Source organism: Zalophus californianus, chromosome 15, assembly GCF_009762305.2.
Source record: "Zalophus californianus isolate mZalCal1 chromosome 15, mZalCal1.pri.v2, whole genome shotgun sequence".
Classification (NCBI taxonomy): Eukaryota; Metazoa; Chordata; class Mammalia; order Carnivora; family Otariidae; genus Zalophus; species Zalophus californianus.
Window position 1 is genome coordinate 39,687,768 of NC_045609.1, and position 21,093 is coordinate 39,708,860.

At 42.5% G+C, this 21,093-nt stretch overlaps 1 protein-coding gene across 1 annotated transcript; it reads right to left on the bottom strand.

Annotated features, from left to right (window-relative positions):
• Nucleotides 1-5,124: 5,124 nt before the first annotated feature.
• Nucleotides 5,125-6,426, bottom strand: LOC118356325 (nucleophosmin-like). Its single transcript, XM_035724253.1, has one exon. It carries the CDS (start codon nt 6,333-6,335, stop codon nt 5,451-5,453), a length of 885 nt encoding a protein of 294 aa, XP_035580146.1. The 5' UTR covers nt 6,336-6,426; the 3' UTR covers nt 5,125-5,450.
• Nucleotides 6,427-21,093: the final 14,667 nt, after the last annotated feature.

The window sequence follows — 21,093 nt, forward strand, 5'->3', positions numbered from 1 at the left end:
AGGCTTCCCACAGAGCAAGGAGCCCGATGCAGGGCTCAATCCCAGGATGCTGGGATCATGACATGAGACGAAGGCAGACGCCCAACTGACTGAGCCACCCAGGCACCCCTGGCCAATTTTTTATAGAATGCTTTTCACCTTGAGTCTGTCTGATGTTTTCTCATGCTGAGCCTTGAGGTTATGCGTTTTTGGTGAGAGTCCCACAGAAGTGATGTCATGCCCTTCCCAGTGCATCGGATCAGGAGGCACATGTGATATTGTCGTGTCTCATTACTAGTCATGTTAATTTGGAAGGATGATGAGGTAAAGGTGATGTCTGCCAAGTTTCTTTCTCCACTCTAAATTATTGCCTTTCCTTTTGTAATTAACAAGTATCTTATGGGGAAATACTCTGACACTATACAATTCTCCTATTTATCATCATACTTTCAACCTACTAAATTTAGCATTCATTGCTGATTCTTATCTGTAATATTTATTACCATTGGCTTTCCAAAGGTGATTTTCTATCTCCATAATTCCTTCTGCATTGATTAATTGAAATTCAATTGGAAGGAAGAGCTGTCCCTTCTCTCGCATTTATGTATTTATTCAATTATTTCAGTATGGACTCATGGATATTTATTTTATTCTCTGGGTTATAATCCATTACTAACATTATTTGTTTTGTTGCTCAAATTGTCCCAGATATGGCCACTAGGAGCATCTTCAAGTTGGCTCCTGTGTCCTTTTGAAATACTCCCATTCTATCCTGAGCCCTTCCTTACTTCCTGACAACCACAAGATGTTTCGGGCTCAACTCATATTCCCATTACTCTCATCCTGGACTCAGTCATTTCTCCAAGGAACCCGGGTTCCTTGTCTTGGAGAATGGTATTTAGAAACTAGGATTTGGGTGCTGGGTGTGCTCCTTGCTACCGGGGTATCATTGTTTCTAGGCCCTCTCAGCTGACACACTAAAGAATATAAAATAAAGAACAGTTCTGAAGCTATTTTATGGGTATTCTCGGATTGAGAAAATAAGTAAATGTGTTTAATGGGAGCTAGGTTCCTCACCATCAAAGAAAGGAATTGCAAATAAGGAAAGGGGGAAGGGCAAAATGAGCCCTGTTGTGCTCAATCAGAATTGGAAACATCAGCATGAACCCATGGCTTTGTATACATAGGCAGATTGATAGATGCAGAAATAAATATGATCTAGCACTTCCACTCCCGGCTGTATATATACCAAACGGAAACACATGGTCACGAAAAGACATGGACAGGAATAGAGACCTTCACCGTCACCACAGTCCCGAAGCAGAAAACTACCCAAATCCCCATGGACAGCTGACTAGATCATCAACAGATCTACCCCTGCATGCAACAACATGGGTGAAGCTTAGAAAAATACAATTCATGAAAGAAGTTTTCACAAAAAACTTCTGTATGGTTCACTTTACACAAAGTACGAGAACAGGCAAAATTAACCCATGTTGCGAGAACTCGGTGTTGAGTCCCTTCGTGTGTGCCCTGGTTGGCAGGTGACTGCAAAGAAATGAGGGGCCCCTCAAGGGCCCATAATGTTGTGCAGTGCGATCTGGGCACTGATCACACGGGTGTGTTCCAGTCTCACAATGACCATATGTACACTTCAATGAAGTTTGAGGGGCCCCTGGGTGGCACAGTTGGTTGAGCGGTGGAGGCGGACTCTTGGTTTCAGCTCAGGTCGTGATCTCAGGGTCATAAGATGGAGCCTTGCATCTGGCTTCATACCGAGCACAGAGTCAGCTTGAGATTCTCTCCCTCTGCCCTTCCTGCTCATGCTCTCTCTCTCTATTAAAAACAAAAACAAAAACAAAAATACTTAAAATAAGAAAAATAAAACTTTATTTTATTTTTTTAATTCTTTTTTTTTAAGATTTTATTTATTTATCTGACAGAGAGAGAGACAGCAAGAGCAGGAACACAAGCAGGGGGAGTGGGAGAGGGAGAAGCAGGCTCCCCACAGAGCAGGGAGCCCGATGCGGGGCTCGATCCCAGGACCCTGGGATCATGACCTGAGCCGAAGGCAGACGCTTAATGACTGAGCCACCCAGGCACCCAGAAAAATAAAAGTTTAAAAAAAATCTTCATGTTGTCTTCATTTCAGCTCAGCTGCTGGAGCAACCCCCATTAACCAAACAGAATAAGAGCAATCTCTAAACTTCAGGCATTGAAGGGATCCCTGGGGGTCTCAGTCCGTTAACCGCCTGCCTTTGGCTCAGGTCATGATCCCAGGATCCTGGAATCAAGTCCCGCATCGGGCTCCTCAGGCAGCCTGCTTCTCCCTCTGCCTGCCACTCCCCCTGCTTGTACTCTCTCTCTCTCTCTCTCTCTCTGACAAATAAATAAATACATAAAATCTTAAAAAAAAATAGTTTAATTCTTTCTCTTAATCCTAGTTGAGAAAGCCTGTGGGCAGTAATTGAAAGATCATGCAAATTGGTATTGACCTTTATCAACTCTCCTCTGGCAAACCCCCCACCTGCATGCAGCTATCTAGACTTCACACCTGTTTGATGCTAGTCTTCTAGGGCTAGACCCTTGATCCAGCCCCAGCTGGGGCTGTAGAGTGGGAAGGGATTGTTGTAGGCCCACCCAACCAGAAGGGTGGGGAGGTGTAGGGAAAGGAAGTGACTTGCCCAAGGCTACCCCATGCTGGGAAGAGCCAGATTACATCAGTAAAGGTCAATGTCAGCTACTGATCTTCTCAGGCTACCTTTTTTTTTTTTAAAGATTTTATTTATTCATTTGACATAGAGAGACAGCGAAAGAGGGAACACAAGCAGGCAGAGTGGGAGAGGGAGAAGCAGGCTTCCCACTGAGCAGGGAGCCCAATGCAGGGCTCAATCCCAGGACCCTGGGATCATGACCTGAGCCGAAGGCAGACGCTCAATGACTGAGCCACCCAGGCGCCCCAGGCTACCATTTTTGTAATGAATTATAATGAGCAGGGCTTCTGTCCTATGCATTATTAAAAGTTACATTCTTTTTTTTTTTAAGGTGAAATGGTGTCTCTCAAACAGATACAACACAAACATGTGTTCTAAAGATTTTATTTCACTGATTCAATAAAGGAATGAGGCCGATTATAATTGGTTCAAAGGAGAAGTTTAAAAAGCACAAGTGTATAGGGCCCCTGGGTGGCTCAGTCATTAAGCGTCTGCCTTCGGCTCAGGTCATGATCCCAGGGTCCTGGGATCGAGTCCCTCACCGGGAAGCCTGCTTCTCCCTCTCCCACTCCCCCCTGCTTGTGTTTCCTCTCTGGCTGTGTCTCTCTCTGTCAAATAAATAAATAAAATCTTTTTAAAAAGCACAAGTGTATAGAAGTAAAGGAATAGTGAAACAAATGCATGAAGGAAAGCAAAACCAGCTTTTTCCAGAGTGGGAACTTCTACTCGTCAAGACAGAATGTGAATGTCTAGGGACAAGAATTATTTTTCATCGCTCTCAGTTACCTCCATTTTACAGGACTGCAAAACAGCTCCCATGGAATCAAAACCAAAATGCAGAACGGGGTGCTACAGGCAATGCATAGTTTTCCACTGAATGAAAATTTCCTACGGTTTCTTCCCCTTCTGATCAAAAACAATTTCATCTCTTCCCATGCAACTCATCAATACTATCATATCAAATGGATCTAATTATTTCTGGTACCTCTCTTTTTATAAGGTGAAGTAACAAATCTTTCGTGATTTTCCTTGGGCTTTCTGGGAGATCTCAGATATCCTTACAATTTTACTTTGTTTTATGTTTAGGATTGATTTGAGGAAGGCAAGAACCCAAAGTTTTCAGGAGATTTGAACACGTAAGGTAGGATCATGGGTGTCTGAGAAATAATACTTGTCTACTTACTTGAAAGTGACATTAAAGAAAATGATATGACTGTAAAGCACTTTAGCTCTCTCCTAAGCAAGAAACCTGGTTTTCTTAAACAATTAAAGACATAATAAAATCAACGTAAAAGTCAGATATTCTGGTAAAACTCGGAGTCTTTGCTTTCTAGGCAGATCACAGGGGAAAAAGAATAACCCTCTATATTATGGGTAACAATAAAACAGGAAACCAAGAAAACGGGACCATCAACATTAAGCAAATTTTTCTAATATTTTAAACACATTTCCTAGTGTCTCAGACTCAGGTGTTATAAACCAAGGCAAACAAAATTCATTGTGCTTCATTTTTTTTCATTATGCTCTTTCATATTTTACAACAAACTGACTCTTTAGGATTGATCTCAGAGGACCCATGAGGTCAGAACTAATTTTATAACACTGCTAAGATGCTATTAACTTGCAACACATTCATTTTTGCTATTTTCAAATGAATTACTAAATAAGCATTAAAATTTTTTTCGGTTTCAATTTCCAAGACAGTAAATATCACTAGTTATAACCCACAAATAAAGCTGTTTGGTGTCCTCAATATGCTTGAAGAATGTAAGGGAGTTTCACCAAACAAACCAAAAACAAACAAAACCCCCCCAAACCAATGTGAATTCTGCTGCTTTAGGAAAAAACTACTCTTTTCCTGGTAAAACAGAAGGACACACAGTTGAGTTTTGTTCTATTGTTTTTAGCATAGTGTAACTTGTTCTTAGCATAGTGTCAATCATGCTCAGTGATTATAACTGTTAAGCAAAGCAGCTTCTGTTTCGCAGAGAAAACCAGAGATTGGAATACTCATGAAGGTCCACTGTCTCCCGTTAGCATTTTAGCAGACAAACAGAATTCACAAGGACACAAAACACAGTTTTCTGCCGCCACGTGCATCCCCTAGAGTACAGCTTCTCCAAGTGGCAAAAATGAATACATTCATTAAGAGACCCAAAGTTATAGGCTATCCATAGCATATAAAAAAAGAAGCAAAAGTATGTAAACTTAAATTATGCTTAGTATGCGTGTCTCAGGGCCCCATTTTGCTTAGAAATAATCTACATACCCAGTGAATATACACTAATCAAATCAATCAGTCCAAGGTTTTAAGTTACCTAAAGATCCTAGAAATTATTTTGAAGCCGATAAACTACAAAACATAACTTGAAAAATAAAATTCATTAGCATAACAATACAATTTTGTTAAACACGGATTTACATTTACAAATTTTTTTTTACTTTATTAAAATACTGAGTTTATTTCACATGTATATTTTTGTCTCCCCACCATTTCCATTTGTCTGACCACCACTACTACTATGTCCTATCATAACATTCCATACATACTTAAAACCAAGCAAAGGGTGGAGTTCCATCTTTAAAAACTAAACAGGCATTTTGGACAACACATTCTTGGCAATGGAACCTGGACAACATTTATCAGACACGGTAGGGAAAGTTCTCACTCTGCATTATAAAAAGGACAACCAGATATCAACTGTTACAGAAAAGAAATAAGACGGAAAATTTTAACAAACTGTTTAAACTATTTTCTTAAAGAGACTTCCTCCACTGCCAGAGATCTTGAATAGCCTCTTGGTCAGTCATCGGGAAGCAATTCTTCACATAATTGATGAACTTGGCTTCCACTTTGGGAAGAGAACCACCTTTTTCTATACTTGCTTGCATTTTTGCTTTAATGTCTTCTACAGAACTAGGTCCTTTCAGTGTTTTGGGCGTTTTTTCCTGTTTTTTGAAAGATTCTTGACCTTTTGTTCTTGGTGTTGACGGTTTTGAGTCTTTTCCATTCTGGTTTGATTTTTGTGCATTTTTGGCTGGAGTATCTCGTATAGATTTCTTTACTGGAGCCTTTTCTTCAGCTTCCTCATCATCAAAATCATCATCATCATCATCTTCATCATCATCATCATCGTCGTCATCTTCATCATCATCTTCATCAGCAGCAAGTTTTACTTTTTTCTGTGGAACCTTGCTACCACTTCCAGGAGCAGAACGCTTTCCAGATATACTAAGGAGTTTCACGTCCTCTTCCTCTTCATCTTCTGACTCTGCATCTTCCTCCACAGCTACTAAGTGCTGTCCACTAATATGCACAGGCCCTGAACCACATTTCAACCGTAAGACCACAGGTGGTGTTATTTCAAAGCCCCCAAGAGAAACCGTTGGCTGTACAGACATTTTCAAAGTTGCCAGTGTGACTTTAATTGGACTGCCTTCATAATTCATTGCCTCTGCTTCAACAATGTGCAATTCATCCTTTGCACCAGCTCCTAAACTGACCGTTCTTAAAGATAACTGGTGCTCATTTTCATCATTATCCACCTTAAAGTGATAATCCTTGTCAGCCTTTAGTTCACAACCGAAAAGATAGTTCTGGGGCCTCAGGGGGCTCATGTCCATGTCCATCGACTCTTCCATGGGGTGGTGGCACGCACTTAGGTGGAGGAGAAGGCGGACGGAGATAAACGACTACTGTTCCACACAACGGCCGCGCAGGATGGAATCACACCAGGGCTGCATTTACAAATTTAAACATGTAAGATCGCGCTAGCTTATTTGATGAGTAAATGTGTGTCAGTTTAGGAAAAAACACACACAAGTAGAATACAAATGTATGCTCCTGTATACATTTCAAGAGTTATTTTATTCATATATAAGCAAATAAACATACATACATTTCTGCTTCATTACAAGTATTAGCATATTTGTACACTTTATTTAACTCCACCTATTTTTTAGAGATCTTCTATTTCAGCACATAAAAGAACTTTGTTTTCTTTTACGGCTGCGTAAGATTTTATTATCTCCTATCACAAATAATGCTGCAGTGAAAAATCTTGTCCATGCATTATGTGCATGCATCAGAATATATCTGTATTTCTGGTTCAGAGGCTATATGCATTTGCCATTTTGCTTGATAACGCCAAATTGACTTACAGAGGTGACTCCAGTAGACGCTCACATCAGCAGCGTGTAAAAATGCCTTTTTCCTCACACAAGCTCCAACAAGTATGTTATAAAACTCTTAGATACCCTCCTCAACATGATAGATGGGAAACTGTTTTCTGAGGATAATTTGAATTTGAATTTCTTTTATTATGAGTGAGGCTGAGTGTCTTTTAAAATATCCAGAACCGCAGTGCCTGGGTGACTCAGTTGGCTGAACATCCAACTCTTGATTTTGGCTCAGGTCATGATCTCAGGGTCCTGAGATTGAGCGCCATGTCTGGCTCCAAGCTCAGGGCAGAGTCTGCTTGTCCCTTTCCTTCTGCTCCTCCCCCAACTCACGTGCATGCTCTCTCTCTTAAATAAATAAATAAAATCTCAAAAAAAATATCCAGAACTATTTGTATTTCCTTTTCTGTGACCTAGATTTTCATATCATTTACTCCTTTTTCTATTATCTTGTAAAGCTGTTCCTTATTGAATTGTGGGAGTTCTTTACATATTATGCCTTCAGCATATATCAAACTCCTCTATATACTTAGATCTGTTTCTGGATTTCCTACTCTGTTTATCTGATATGTTGATATATTCATGAGCCTGCTTTTCATTACTGAAGCTTTGTAATGTGCTGTAATATGTGATAGGGAGAGTTCCTCTTTGTCTTCTAGATTTTCCCCCTGATTCTTCTTGATTCTATTTTTCTATAGGAACTTTAGAATCAGCTCCTCTGGTTATAAAAAGTTCCCATTTGTGTTTCCTTTGTAGCTTGTTTAATTTATAGAATAATTTAGGGAAAATCAACATCTCCATGATCTTGATTCTTTTGACTCAAGAACATAGAATGTCTTTCCATTTGTTCCAGTCTTCTTTTGTGTCCCCCAGTAGCATTCCCAAGTCTTCCTGGAGATTGTTATCAGTTAGCTTTTGCTGTATAATAAACCATCCCCATACTTAATGGTTTTAAACATCAGCCATTCTTGAGCTCCTGATTCTGCAGGTTACCAATTTGGGCTGGGTTCGGCTGAGTGGTTCTTCCGCTGGTCTCTGCTGAGCTCAGGTGGGCTCACTTATGAACCTATGATGAGCTGTGGGACAGTGGGCACTCGCAGGTTAGGATGGCCTTGTTGTTTGGGAGGATTAGAATGGCTTGGGACTCTATGGGGTATCTCACCCTCCAGAAGGTCAGTTTGGGTTTTCTACATGATGTCTCAAGTACATTGAGATTTTGGATTAGCTCTTTGAAATTATATGCAAAGTTGCATGTACATGTATGGGTGGGTACATGTGTGTGTACTCAGGGCACAGGTCCCATGCTTTTATCAAATCCTAAAAAGGGTCCATGATCCAAAGCTGTGATCTCCCCTGCTGCAGAATCAAGATGAAGGCTTTTGTTCTCCCTTCTCAATAGCAGGAAGCATCCTCCAACCTTGGGTTTGTAAGTAATCATCCTATGTCACTGTGACCTGCTCGGGGGGGCGGCGCACGGAAATGCTCCCATTCTGCCCATCCTCAGTCTAACATAGGTGGCCAAACAAAACGTCCCATCCTATGGGCTAAAGGCTCATTCTTTCGGACTCGGATGGGCCTAGGACTAACTCATCGCTCAGATCCGGTTGTCCCGATGGCTCTACCTTTACATCAGGTTGTAAGCCTCATATTCTGTTGGAGGAATGTAAATTTGGACAGCCTTTGTGAAGGGCCATCTGCCAATATCTACAACAATGCTAAATGTGCATACCCTTTGACTCTGCAATTCTACTTCCAAGAATCTGGTCCATAGATAATGAAACAAATGTACAAAAATGATATATGGTATACTAAGGAAATGTTTAAATGAATGAACTCTAGCTACATATACCAGCATGGAATCACCTCCAAGACTTATTGTTGGAAAAAGAAAGCATCTTGGGAGAGCAGAGGAGGGGCTGAGCCCTGCCTCCCTAAACTCTGAGAGTTCCCTGGTCCAGTGAGCAATGGAGAACAGGGATTTGGGCCCCAGCTTTGTGGCATTGGGCACAGTCCCTGGGTGTGAAGGGCAGGTGGAGGTGGCCATGACACCAGCTGTGGGTGATGCTGATGACAATCTCTAAGTTCATCTGAGAGCAAAGAGGGACATGTAGCAGGTGCCAGAGACCAGGGTGCAGAGGCCCAGACCTACTAAGCCCCTTCAGCAAACATTTCCTGTGAGGGAGCCCTGTCATCACCCTCATTTTACAAATGGGATTGAGAAGGGATAAGAAACCTGCCCAAGGTCACCCTGGACTCCAGAGCCTCCTCTCAACTGTGGATGTGCTCCAAGATTATGGAAGGGCACCTTACTAAGGGGGCACAGCCAGCTTGTCACCTAAAGTTACACAGGCTTTAGACACTCTTTAAATCATACTGACATTGAGAATTTTGCACCCCAAATTTGAAACCACTGAACTAAGAAGAAACAGGAAGGAAGGAAGGAAGGAAGGAAGGACGGAAGGAAGGAAGGAAGGAAAGAAGGGGAAAAGGAAGGAAAAAGAGAGTATAGCAAGTATCTTTGCCCTGGAATAATTCTGCTTTTAACTCAGTTCCCTAGGACTGAAAGGGTAGATGAGTGGAGAATTCTAAACTGTTCCTACCAGTCCGCAGATTTTATTCCTTTATGAACCTAGAATATATTGAAGAATTTGTGTGTTGTGAAGCTTAAATGGGAGAGTCACATGTTTCCGACTGAGGTATAAATTTAGTTTGTAAACTAAGCGTTCCAGGGATGGCTGTCCCTTCTGGGCCCCCAAGTGCACAGGAAGTCCCAGCCCCAGCAGAGAAGCAGAGAGGACCAGGGAGGAATTCTGGTGGGCTGATGGCTGGGGCAGAAGTATGGTAGGCAGGAATATGTCATTTTGGGTAGATCTTAGTGAGGAAATTTGCCTCGAAGCAGAAATGCTGACTCAAGCTCAGTGAGAGGTAAATCTGGTTGTACTGGGGTGAGATTAGATTAGAATTTTTAGAATAGGCAGGAATTGAACTTTAAATAAGTACCAGGCTTGTGAATCTCCAATTTGCTGTGGTTGATCCATGCGCCTTCATGAGAAAATACATCTCTTCAGATCTCAGAACCCAGGGACTATCAGCAACATAGCGTGAGCCACCACAGTAACGCGGCTTCGCTAAAAACAAAACCAAACAAAATGTCAAGCACTGGCCTGGAAGGCAGGATGCGAGGCAGCTGGTTTCCCAACTCTGCCCCTTACTTGCTGTGTGAGTTTGATTTTTTTTTAATTGTTTGATTTTTTTATTTATTTTTTAAATCATAAAGAGAGAGAGAGCACAAGCAGGGGGAGCATCAGGCAGAGGGAGAAGCAGGCTCCCTGCTGAGCGAGGAGCCCGATGTGGGACTCAATCCCACGTCGATAGGATCATGACCTGAGCGGATGGCAGACGCGGGCTGAGCCACGCAGGCATCCCACTGTGTCGGTTTGGATAGTTAGCTCACCCTTTCTGGGCGTTAGTCTCTTCCCCTCTGTGAAGGGAAGTGGTGGGTGGGAGGGGCCCAGAGCATCTGAGGTTCCCCGCACCGACCACCAATCCTTCCTGCTCTCGGCAGCAAGCCCTGGGAAAGCCGCCTTGTTGGTAAGCCTGCCGCCTGCATTCCACCGCATGGCCTGGCACTCAGAACCCAGGCCAGGGGAAGGCATGCCTAGCTCAGCAGCCGCAGAGGCTGGTTGCGGAATGAAGGGCGGTGGTTAAGATGGGTGTAAATGTGTGTAAATGTGTGTAAATGCTTGGAACAGTGCTGGGCATGCCGGCGCGTATTACCTACTTAATGATAATAACATTATTATTATCGTTTTTATTATTCAACGTCAAATCTTAACTTCCTACCTAATGTAAGAATTCTCCCTAGGGCAATACTAGACAAGTGGCTAGTCTCACTCTTCTTGAATACTGCCAGTGATGGGGAACTCACTACTTATCCCAGTAAATTGTACTCGTGAATGGTGCTTCTGGAATTTTAAGGAATTTTAAAGCTGGAAACCTATAAATCATCAAGTTTAACTGCCTCAAGAGGAAAGCCAGGTTCAAGAGGTGAAATGATTTGTTCAGTATTGCATATGGCTAGTTATACAGCATCTGCTATCCTCTTCTGCCTTCCGGTCTTACTAAGTCCATTTTCCTTAGTGCATCTGAGAGCCTTGGTGCTGCATCCACCAGTGCCCCCCACCTTCCCCAAAGAACAATTCCTGGAGGTCCCAGGCTCTGTTTGCTGGGCCTCTTTAGATCCCAGACCATATTAAAGGTTCACTGATCCACCCCTGGACCCCAGGATAAGAACTATTTTGGAACTTCTAAATGATGAAGGTCGAGTTGTCCTTGCTACATTCTGCAAGACAGTCCCCTCCCCTGCATCAATATCACACGGATCATTCAGCTTCCCTCTATTCCTGGGCACACCCTTTAGGTTGCCCAGCCCCCTCCAGTCCCAGTGGCCTCTTAATCTTCGCCTTGATCCTTCTTGAAGATATCTGGTCTCTGGCTCACAGGCCCTAGAGGCCAGTGTCCATTTACCTCCCTGCTCCACTGGTCTGGATGTGGTGGTTACCGCTGACCTCCTTGGGGCTATGTCCCCCGTGGCTTCTAGCAAGTCCTTGGTCAGACTCACATTCAGATGGAAATGTCTTTCCTACTTGTTGCCATTTCAAAAGGACATTCAAATGAATCCCTTGCTTGGAGTAGAGGTGGAATATTTTCTATCTAAGGAATTAGATGGTGGAGTCCATTTTGAACATGTATTTCGTGGAGCCGTATATCTCACTGTGAATATATTAACACCAAGGAATGATTTTATGCTGTGTTTACATCTGTCATCCAGAACCAATGGGCCATGAATGCACATTACAAACATAGGCCTTGTATTTAGAGGGATCCAGGCTTGATTCCTGGTTCTCCACTCCCTGGCTCTGACTTTTAAAGAGCTCTACTCAATTTCATTAGGCCCCAGTTTTCTAACTGGGAAAATGGGAGTGGTGCCTACTTCTTAAGGGTTAGTGAGTTTTATTTATTTTATTTTATTTAAAGATTTTATTATTTATTTGAGAGAGAGAGAATGAGAGAAGGAGAAGCAGACTCCCTGCTGAGCAGGGAGCCTGATGTGGGACTCGATCCCGGGACTCCAGGATCATGACCTGAGCTGAAGGCAGTCACTTAACCAACTGAGCCACCGAAGCACCCAAAGGTTAGTGAGTTTTAAAGGAAAGAATGCAAGCAAGGCACTAAGCATAATACCTGGCTCACCGTGAGACTTCAGTTAACGTTTGCTCTTACTATTATCAACATAGAAGCCATTCTGTGAGATCCCTGCAGTTTCAAAGGAGATCATGGGATGACTTAAGGAATTCCGGCCTGTGGCCAACAGCGTATTTTGCAACAGGCGTGACAGGCCACCAGGACAACACTAGTGACACACGGAACACTTAAATTCCATAATATATTTATTTTCAGTTTCCTAGGAAATACTCTGTAATACGCAGAACATAAGCCCAGCAAGCTCGCCAACAGTGCAGATGTTAAAGCTTTGTAAATGCTATAAATACCCCTATTCCATACACATATGCAACATATTATTGCCGCATCTTTCATCAATGGCAAGAAAACCCCGAGGTCAGCGGAGTGTTTGCAATATGTGTATATTGCTATGGAGACAGTATCAAAGGCAGGCACCCATCACATGAGCAGGATGTAGGGCTTTAGGGCAGCTAACAGTGATGGAAATAATTCTCACTCTTCACGCGCCATTCTTGGACAATATGTGTAAAATGTTTGGGCAGTTAGGCATGCTGTTGTGAGCAAGACTTTGGATGTTTCATCCAACACTGCTAGCAGGCAGCTTGGTGAAATATGGAGAATTCAGGGACGTAGGTCTGCCCTCAAACTGGCTGGATGACATTGGTGGTCACCTTGCTTCCCAGGCACTCAGTTTCTCCTAGTGTAAGATGAGGGGGGTGTCTAGCTGAAAATTTCTCCAGTCCCTTCCAGCATTCTGATTACAAGTGGTCTGCCAAGCATGATTTCAGCTCATAGCCTGTGTCATTTAATGCCATTCTAAGTGGAACAAAATTAAGGTAGATTTTTGGAGGCATCCAAATTGAGCTCTGCTTAGAACTTGGCTTAGAACTTGGCCAGCCTGAACTTTCTTTTTCTATTGTTACCTGGCCTGTTCACAGACAGATAGGCTCCAGCTGCTTCTCACACTGTATTGGAGACAGATCTTTCCCCCTCCAAGGGAGCAACATGGAATGTGAGCAACTCAGCTCTTGTTGGCAAATTGTCAGAAATTAAATGAAAATCAGATTAAGTTACTAAACTCACACTGTCCTGGAAGTCCTTCTCAAGAGGTCAGGTTTAGTAGCAATTGACATATTCCGACATGATCAGGTCTTTAAGTCCTAATATCTCTCAATAGATTCATTTACATTAAAGATACTCGCTCACAAAACCACAAGGTATGTTTTGCACGAATGCATGCACAGCAACGTGTTGGAATTGTTGCCTGGGAATGGGGGCAGAAAGGACGTGGGGATGAAAGGAAATAAAACAAGAAGGGAGCAGACACCGAGACTCGAAGAGACAATGAAACTTGGGCATAGTGACATTGGTAGTATGTATGGGGTAACAGTGTGGACAGAGCTGTCACTCAAAAGCCAAGGACCCTACTCCTTTACACCATGATGCCTTTCGTTCTTCCGCAGAGACAACAGCAATAAAGGATTGCAATGTGCCTTACTAATTAATCAGTTCTCTCAGAGGGGTGCTATGCTTTTACTTTGGAAAGTAAGTACCTGAAAGTTTCCTTTTTTTTTTTCTTTTTTCTTTTTCTTTTTCGAGAGAGCTCAGGCAGGGGAGGGACAGAGAGAGAATTTTAAGCAGACTCCACAATCGGTGCAGAGCCCTGTGTGGGGCTCAATCCCATGACCCTGAGATCATGACCTGAGCCGAAACCAAGAGTCAGACGCTTAGCCAACTGAGCCACCCAGGCGCCCCTGCAAGATTCCCTCTAATGGAGCTTTCTCTTTATTAGATCTTGTCTTTTTTGGGGTGATTTCATTTCCCAGTAACAAGAAAATTAAGGTAAATTTATTCAACTTGGGTATTCTGAGGTCACATCAGGGGAACAGTTTCATTTCACTGAGATTTTAGAGGACTCTAGAGGGTTAGAAAGTGGAAAGGTTTTCAAAATTTCATTCTTAGTTTGATCTACCACTTTCCCAGGGATGGGCCCCCCAAATCCTATGTCAGGTGTTTTGTGAAAGAGCCTGTTTTTGTCTGGAAAATCTACTCCATGGTGGGCATCTATTAAAGGAATTGACACCTAAGGAAAAGGCAAAATAAGAATATGTATTTGCTTTCATTTGCAAAATTATACACTGGAGGGATAAATCAAAATTAATGATATCTGTTATGGGTAAGGATAAATAAAAGGGTAAATGAAGGGTAGATCAAAGAATAAATAAAAATAAGATTGAATTTTCCCTGTTGCCAAAAGGTAAAGAGGATCTTTTCCTCCTTCTTCTTTCTTAGAGTATCCTTAAGAAAGTGTATTTGTGAATATATAATTTGTATAATATAATAATAAATATATAATATATAACATAATAATATATTTGTATTTATCAGTGTACTTATGAGTAAACTGTATCTATGAATCCTTTCCCTGTTCCTTTGATATGCATATAAACCTTATATAAAAGCTAACTAAGCCTCTTTTTTTATGGAGGGTCTCATGGTTTTTAAATTTTATATATATATATTTATTGTTTTTAATTAACATATAATGTATTATTTGTTTCAGGGGTACAGGTCTGTGATTCATCAGTCTTACACAATTCACAGCGCTCACCATAGCACGTAGCCTTCCTAATGTCCATCACCCAGCCACCCCATCCCCCCACCGCCCCTCCAGCAAACCTCAGTTTGTTTTCTTTTTTCTTTTTTTAAGATTTTATTTATTTATTTGACAGACAGAGACATAGCAAGAGAGGGAACACAAGCAGAGGGAGAGGCAGGCTTCCTGCTGAGCAGGGAGCCTGATGTAGGGCTCGATCCCAGGACCCTGGGACCATGACCTGAGCTGAAGGCAGACGCTTAATGACTGAGCCACCCCCTCAGTTTGTTTTCTAAGATTAAGAGTCTCTTATGGCTTGTCTCCCTCTCTAGTTTTGTCTTATTTCATTTTTTTCCTCTTCCCCTATGATCCTCTGCCTTCTTAAATTCCACATATTCAGTGAGATCGTTTAATTGTCTTTCTCTGATCGACTTATTTTGCTCAGCATAATACCCTCTAGTTCCATCCACATTGTTGCAAATGGCAAGATTCCATTCTTTTTGATGGCTGAGTAGTATTCCATTGTGTATATATACCACATCTTCTTTATCCATTCATCTGTTGATGGACATCTGGGCTCTTTCCATAATTTGGCTATTGTGGACATTGCTGCTATAAACATTGGGGTGCATGTGCCCCCTCAGATCCCTACATTTGTATCTTTGGGGTAAATACCCAGTAGTGCAATTGCTGGATCGAATGGTAGCTCTATTTTCAACTTTTTGAGGAACCTCCATACTGTTTTCCAGAGTGGCTGCACCAGCTTGCATTCCCACCGACAGTGTAGGAGGGTTCCCCTTTCTCCACATCCTTGCCAACATCTGTCATTTCCTGACTTGTTAATTTTAGCCATTCTGACTGGTGTGAGGTGGTATCTCATTGTGGTTCTGATTTGGATTTCCCTGATGCCGAGTGATGTGGAACGCTTTTTCATGTGTCCGTTGGCCGTTTGGATCTCTTATTTGGAGAAATGTCTGTTCATATGTTCTGCCCATTTCTTGCTTGGATTATTTGTTAGTTGGGTGTTGAGTTTGATAAGTTCTTTATAGATTTTGGATACTAGCCCTTTATCTGATATGTCATTTGCAAATATCTTCTCCCATTTTGTTGGTTGTCTTTTGGTTTTGATGACTGTTTCCTTTGCTGTGCAAAAAAAGCTAACTAAGCCTCTTGACAACAGTAGCACCCAGCAATGTTTTTGCTAAAAGCCTGGAGCCAGGGCTCCTGGGTGGCTTAGTCAGTTAAGCCTCTGACTCCTGGTTTCGGCTCAGGTTATGACCTCCGGTTGTGAGATCGAGCCCTGCATCCAGTTCTGCACTCAATGAGAAGTCGGCTTCAGAGTCCTTCTCCCTCTTGGGGTGCCTGTGTCTGCCTTGGGTCTGATCCAGGGTCCTGGGATCAAGCCCCACTTCTCCCTCTCCCTCTGGCCCTCCCAGCTTGAGTTCACTCTCTCTCTATCCCTCCCTAAAATGAATAAATAAAATCTTGAAGAAAGAAAAGAAAAGAAAGGCTGGAGCCATCTCTTTGAAAAATGTAAACCTCAAGGACAATGCTCCTTTCCCCCTCCTCCCCATTCCCTGGTCACTATGGGAGGGTTAGCCTAGGAGCCTTGTTCCAAGATGTGACTACCTTCTCATCCGTAGAGAGAGACGTCTTATCCTCCCTTATGATGAAGGTAATTAATATGGGTGGTCACCCCAATGACCATGTGAGTTTGGGAGGAGCTATGAACGAAATACAGCACAGGGGGCTGTCGGATCCCCTTGCAAGGACTAGTTGTGGTTTGTCTTGAGAATGTGTGCGGAATGGGGGGTGTTACCTGCTTGGCTGCATAGAAAGGTAAGATTTCTGGGGCGCCTGGGTGGCTCAGTCGTTAAGTGTCTGCCTTCTGCTCAGGTCATGATCCCAGGGTCCTGGGATTGAGCCCCGCATCGGGCTCCCTGCTCAGCGGGAAGCCTGCTTCTCCCTCTCCCACTCCCCCTGCTTGTGTTCCCTCTCTCGCTGTGTCTCTTTGTCAAATAAATAAGATCTTTAAAATAAAAAAAAAAAGAAGGGTGAGATTTCTTTCTGTCTTTGCAATCTCATGCTCAGATGCACATCATAGTCTGGTTTAGAGCTTATTGAATAATAAAACGGTTTTCTTTCTTTCCTACATTTGTGGAGAGGATGTTCTGGTTTGGCAGGAGATTTCATGTTTAACTTTTCCCCCTCATGTTACCTGTAGGGAGAGGGTAGGGATGGAGAACAGAATAAGACCTCTCCAAATATACCTTTTTATATAGTTTTGCCTTTTGAACTTTGTCAATGTCTTATATATTAAAGGATGTAAGATAAAATTAACAACGCTAGGGAAAAAGAAAGCCCTGAAATTGAATACAAATTAGCAAATGAGCCCAAAACCTAACTGAATACCAAACCAATTAATAGCATATTCACAAGGAGACAATAAATATAACTCCATAACATATGTCATAATGTATTGAAAGGATCAAATGAGTGCAAAAACAGTTTGTTGTTGGGGCGCCTGGGTGGCTCAGTGGGCTGGGCATCTGCCTTCAGCTCAGGTCATGATCCCGGGGCCCTGGGATCAAGTCCCGCATGGGGCTCCCTGCTCAGCGGGGAGCCTGCTTCTCCCTCTCCCTCTGCCCCTCCCCCTGCTTGTGCTCTGTCTCTGTGAAATAAATAAAATCTAAAAAAAAAAAAAAAGTTTGTAGTAATATTGGCTGATGAACTGAAGTCTTCTGAAACCATTTTGTGTGTGTTGTAGGACTGAGTGATGAAGAAAACACTGATGTTCAAACCAAGGCTCTCACTGTGGGAGGAGGCAGCACAGGGACGGGCAGGGCCCCGAGGGGTAGAATTGCAGGGACAAGGCATCAGCATACACTCCTGATTAAAAAACAAAACAAAACAAAAACCTATGTTCTTAAGTCTGGCCTCTGAATGGTACTAACAGCAAAGACACCCTTGACAGCAAGGAACACACCAGATCTTAGTTGCTAAATACCTTTCTTCAATTAAATTAGGAAGCCAAACTTGGAGAAATGGCTGATTCTAGGGCTAGGGCAGGAAAATCAGTTTGTTGAAAAGACTCAAAAACAGATAAGGGCATTTCAAAAGGACACATGAACCACCTTGAAGGGCCAACTTGGAACATCAAAATGAATAATGATAGAAATGGTTTATAATATATAAAATTAAAAAGAATCCGTAAGTTCATAGTGATGCCTCCAATATTAAGCGAACACATAAATGCAAGTAGTGGAGCAGGGAGAAAGGAAACCTCTTCTTTGCAGAATGCCAACTAATAAATGTAAAAGAAATGACAGAAATAGGAAAATCACCAGTTTATAAGCATCATGGTAAAAATTGGTTGAGGTGAGAATCATCAATGGATACTTCAACCATCGGGAGCACGTGGTCCTGTGGTATTGAAGTATCAGCCTGCACACCCCGTATTAATTCAAAGGAAGGGAAGATGTCTTTAAAATGGAGAAAACCAACTTAACCAAGTAATGAAATTTAGCATCATAGATAATGGGACCAACATCCCCGCATGTCTCTGAACTGATGCACTGAAAAGGACCTGGCTGTGCTCCTCCTGGAGCCTTTAACTTCAGTCTGATCACGAGGAGGCAGACAAAATTGGGGGCCATTCTGCAACATGGCTGGCCTGGGTGCTTCAGAAATGTCAGTCGTTAAAGGCTAAACAAAAACAAAACAAAAGGCTGAGGAATGCTTCTAAAGAGCCTAAGGAAACCTGACAACTAAATACTTTGTGTGATTCTGGATGGGATCCAGGACTCTCCCACCCCAGCTGTCCCAGAGGCTCTGAATGACATCATCAGCACAATGGCGGAGATTTGAATCTGTACTGGGTAGAGGATAATGTTAAATTTCCTGGAGGTAACAATTATGCAACACAACGCTTGTGTTCTTAGGAGATGCACGCTGAAGGTGAAGTGCAGTGGTGTCTGCAAATGCTCTCAAATGATCCAGGGGAGAAAAAGAAACAATTATATGCTGAGGGAGAAAAAGAGAGGGATAAAGCAAAGATGGCAAAATGTCACTAACTGGTGAACCTGGGAGGTGAAGGGCGTATGGATGTTCTCTGTACTCATGTAACTTTTCTGAAGGCTTAAAAATTTTCAAATAAAAGCAATTATATACCCTATTTTTGTCCATATGGCACTTGCACCTAATTCCTCAGTTCATGTTTATTTATCCCAATTATTTTCCTAAACTTATCAGTATATTTCCCCTTAAGAAGGCAACTATTTTAACTTAATGTCATGACCAGTGAACTTACCCCACTGCTCCCAGCCCACGCCGCTCACACACACAGAACCTGCCTGCGTTTTGGCGAGATTGCACGTGATTGCACGTGATCCATGCGCATGGTCATGTTTGAGCAGCACGGGACGCATTGCTGGCGATTAGCAACCTTCCAGTAAAACTGTTACTTAGTATGTTACAGTTTTACAATTGCTTTATCTAGATTATTTCATTTAAATTTACCATACTATTGTCATCCCAGGCACAGTGTAAAATTATTCTTACTCTTTTAATCATGAAACTGAGATCCACAAACGTGACAAACTTGCCTAAAATCTTGTGGCTAGAGCCAGGTTAAATGCCACACTTCAATCTCATCGAGTAGTGTAATACTTTTAAATTGTTACTAGTTTGCTGACTGTATCATTGATGTACATGGTGATCTAGGTAATGATTGTGCATTATTCTCGCATGTATCAGAGAAAAAGTAAAATGAACAAACCAAGCGGGGCATTTCGTAGTTATTCCTGCCTAGGAAGATTTTTTAAAGTGAATTATGTGTAGTGTAGACATGACTAGTCTTGTGGGGGTGGTCCCTACATGCCTGAGGTTTAGGGAATGCTTCTCTATATTATAGATGCCAATACTCTCATCTGTGGTAATGTCAAGATATTGATTTTAGTGGCAATTTTTATGAACGAATTTCTGTTTACTAGGAACATCTCATGCCACAGCTTGGCACAAAGAAAAAGTGAAAGTTCTTTTGTTAGCTAGAAGCTAGATCTGAGCAGTGGGAAAAACGCCCTGAAGCAGAATCCCAATCCTTGAAGGGGAATGATAGAGACTAGAGCCGGAGGCAGGGACGGTGATTTAAAAAATGCTACACATTGTAAGCCTGGGAGCTCATCATCCTGACCCGTGGCTTCCAAGTCCTTGGGCCTGATACATCAAGAGTGACACGTGCCCAACATGCGCTCTCCTCTTCCATCTCTGCCCCGGGGTAACCCCTAGACTTACTGTAATTCATTTGCATTGCAGGTACAGCCCCCTCCATGGAGAAAGGCTGCCCTGACTATTCTGGGACCAAGCTTGCAGGGTCAAAAACTTCCCCTCCCAACCTGTGCGAGGAGTTTCGCAAAAGTTTGGAAGCAGCCTCCTTTAGAGACCACCGCACTGTACCTCACAGCTCTTCCCAGCCCAGAAAGACCCAATAATATCCAATTCCAAAACAACCACTCCAAGAAACCTGTCTCCTCTCCCACTAATAAACTGCTCGATGATTGCTCCTTTCCTGCTGTCTTTATTGGAGCACGGAGCCCCACATAAATCTTTTCATGGGGAATCCAAGGACCGAGACCTCCATTCACACCTATGACGCAGACTCGCCCACCCCTGACACTGTCATAAACATTTCCCTGAACAGTATCAGGGTGCCAAAGGCATCTTCCCTAATCCACCTTCGTGATTCACTGCAAACAAAAAAGAGACAATCGATATACTCAACCCTATTAAAAAAGTTTAGGAGCCGTCTTAAAATGTTTATAGAAATTACAAATATGGGGGACAACAGCTGGGTGGCTTGGTCACTTACACGTCTGCCTTCGGCTCAGGTCATGACCCCAGGGTCCTGGGATCCCCTATCGGGCTCCCTGCTCAGCGGGGAGCCTGCTTCTCCCTCTCTCTCTGCCGCTTACCCCTGCTTGTGCATTCTTGCTAACAAATAAAATTTAAGAAAAAATTACATGTACAGTATTTTGAATACGATTTTCAAGTATCCACTGTGGAATCAGGATAGATCTCTTCTTCAGAGAGAAATGTGAAATAATTATAGTCTCTCGCTGTCCAACACTATGATAAAGAGAGAACAGTTGATTCCCAATTTGATGTGGATAAGCAGTCTTGCAGCGAGAGGTCTCACACCTTTACAAATATATTACTCAGCCACCCTACTAGCATCTTTTTTCCTGTGCCAATAAGGTAATGGGATAAATGATATTTATGCTAACTGAAGAGCTTTGATTAACAAGGCTCCAGGAAGGGCCCAGGCAAAGATAAAAATGTGACTGCACTGTGTTCTCGAATCTCAACGGCAGGTTCTCCAACTTT

Coding starts and splice junctions, on each gene's coding strand:
- LOC118356325 (XM_035724253.1), bottom strand. CDS start 6,335: ATGGAAGAGTCGATGGACATGGACATGAGCCCCCTGAGGCCCCAGAAC.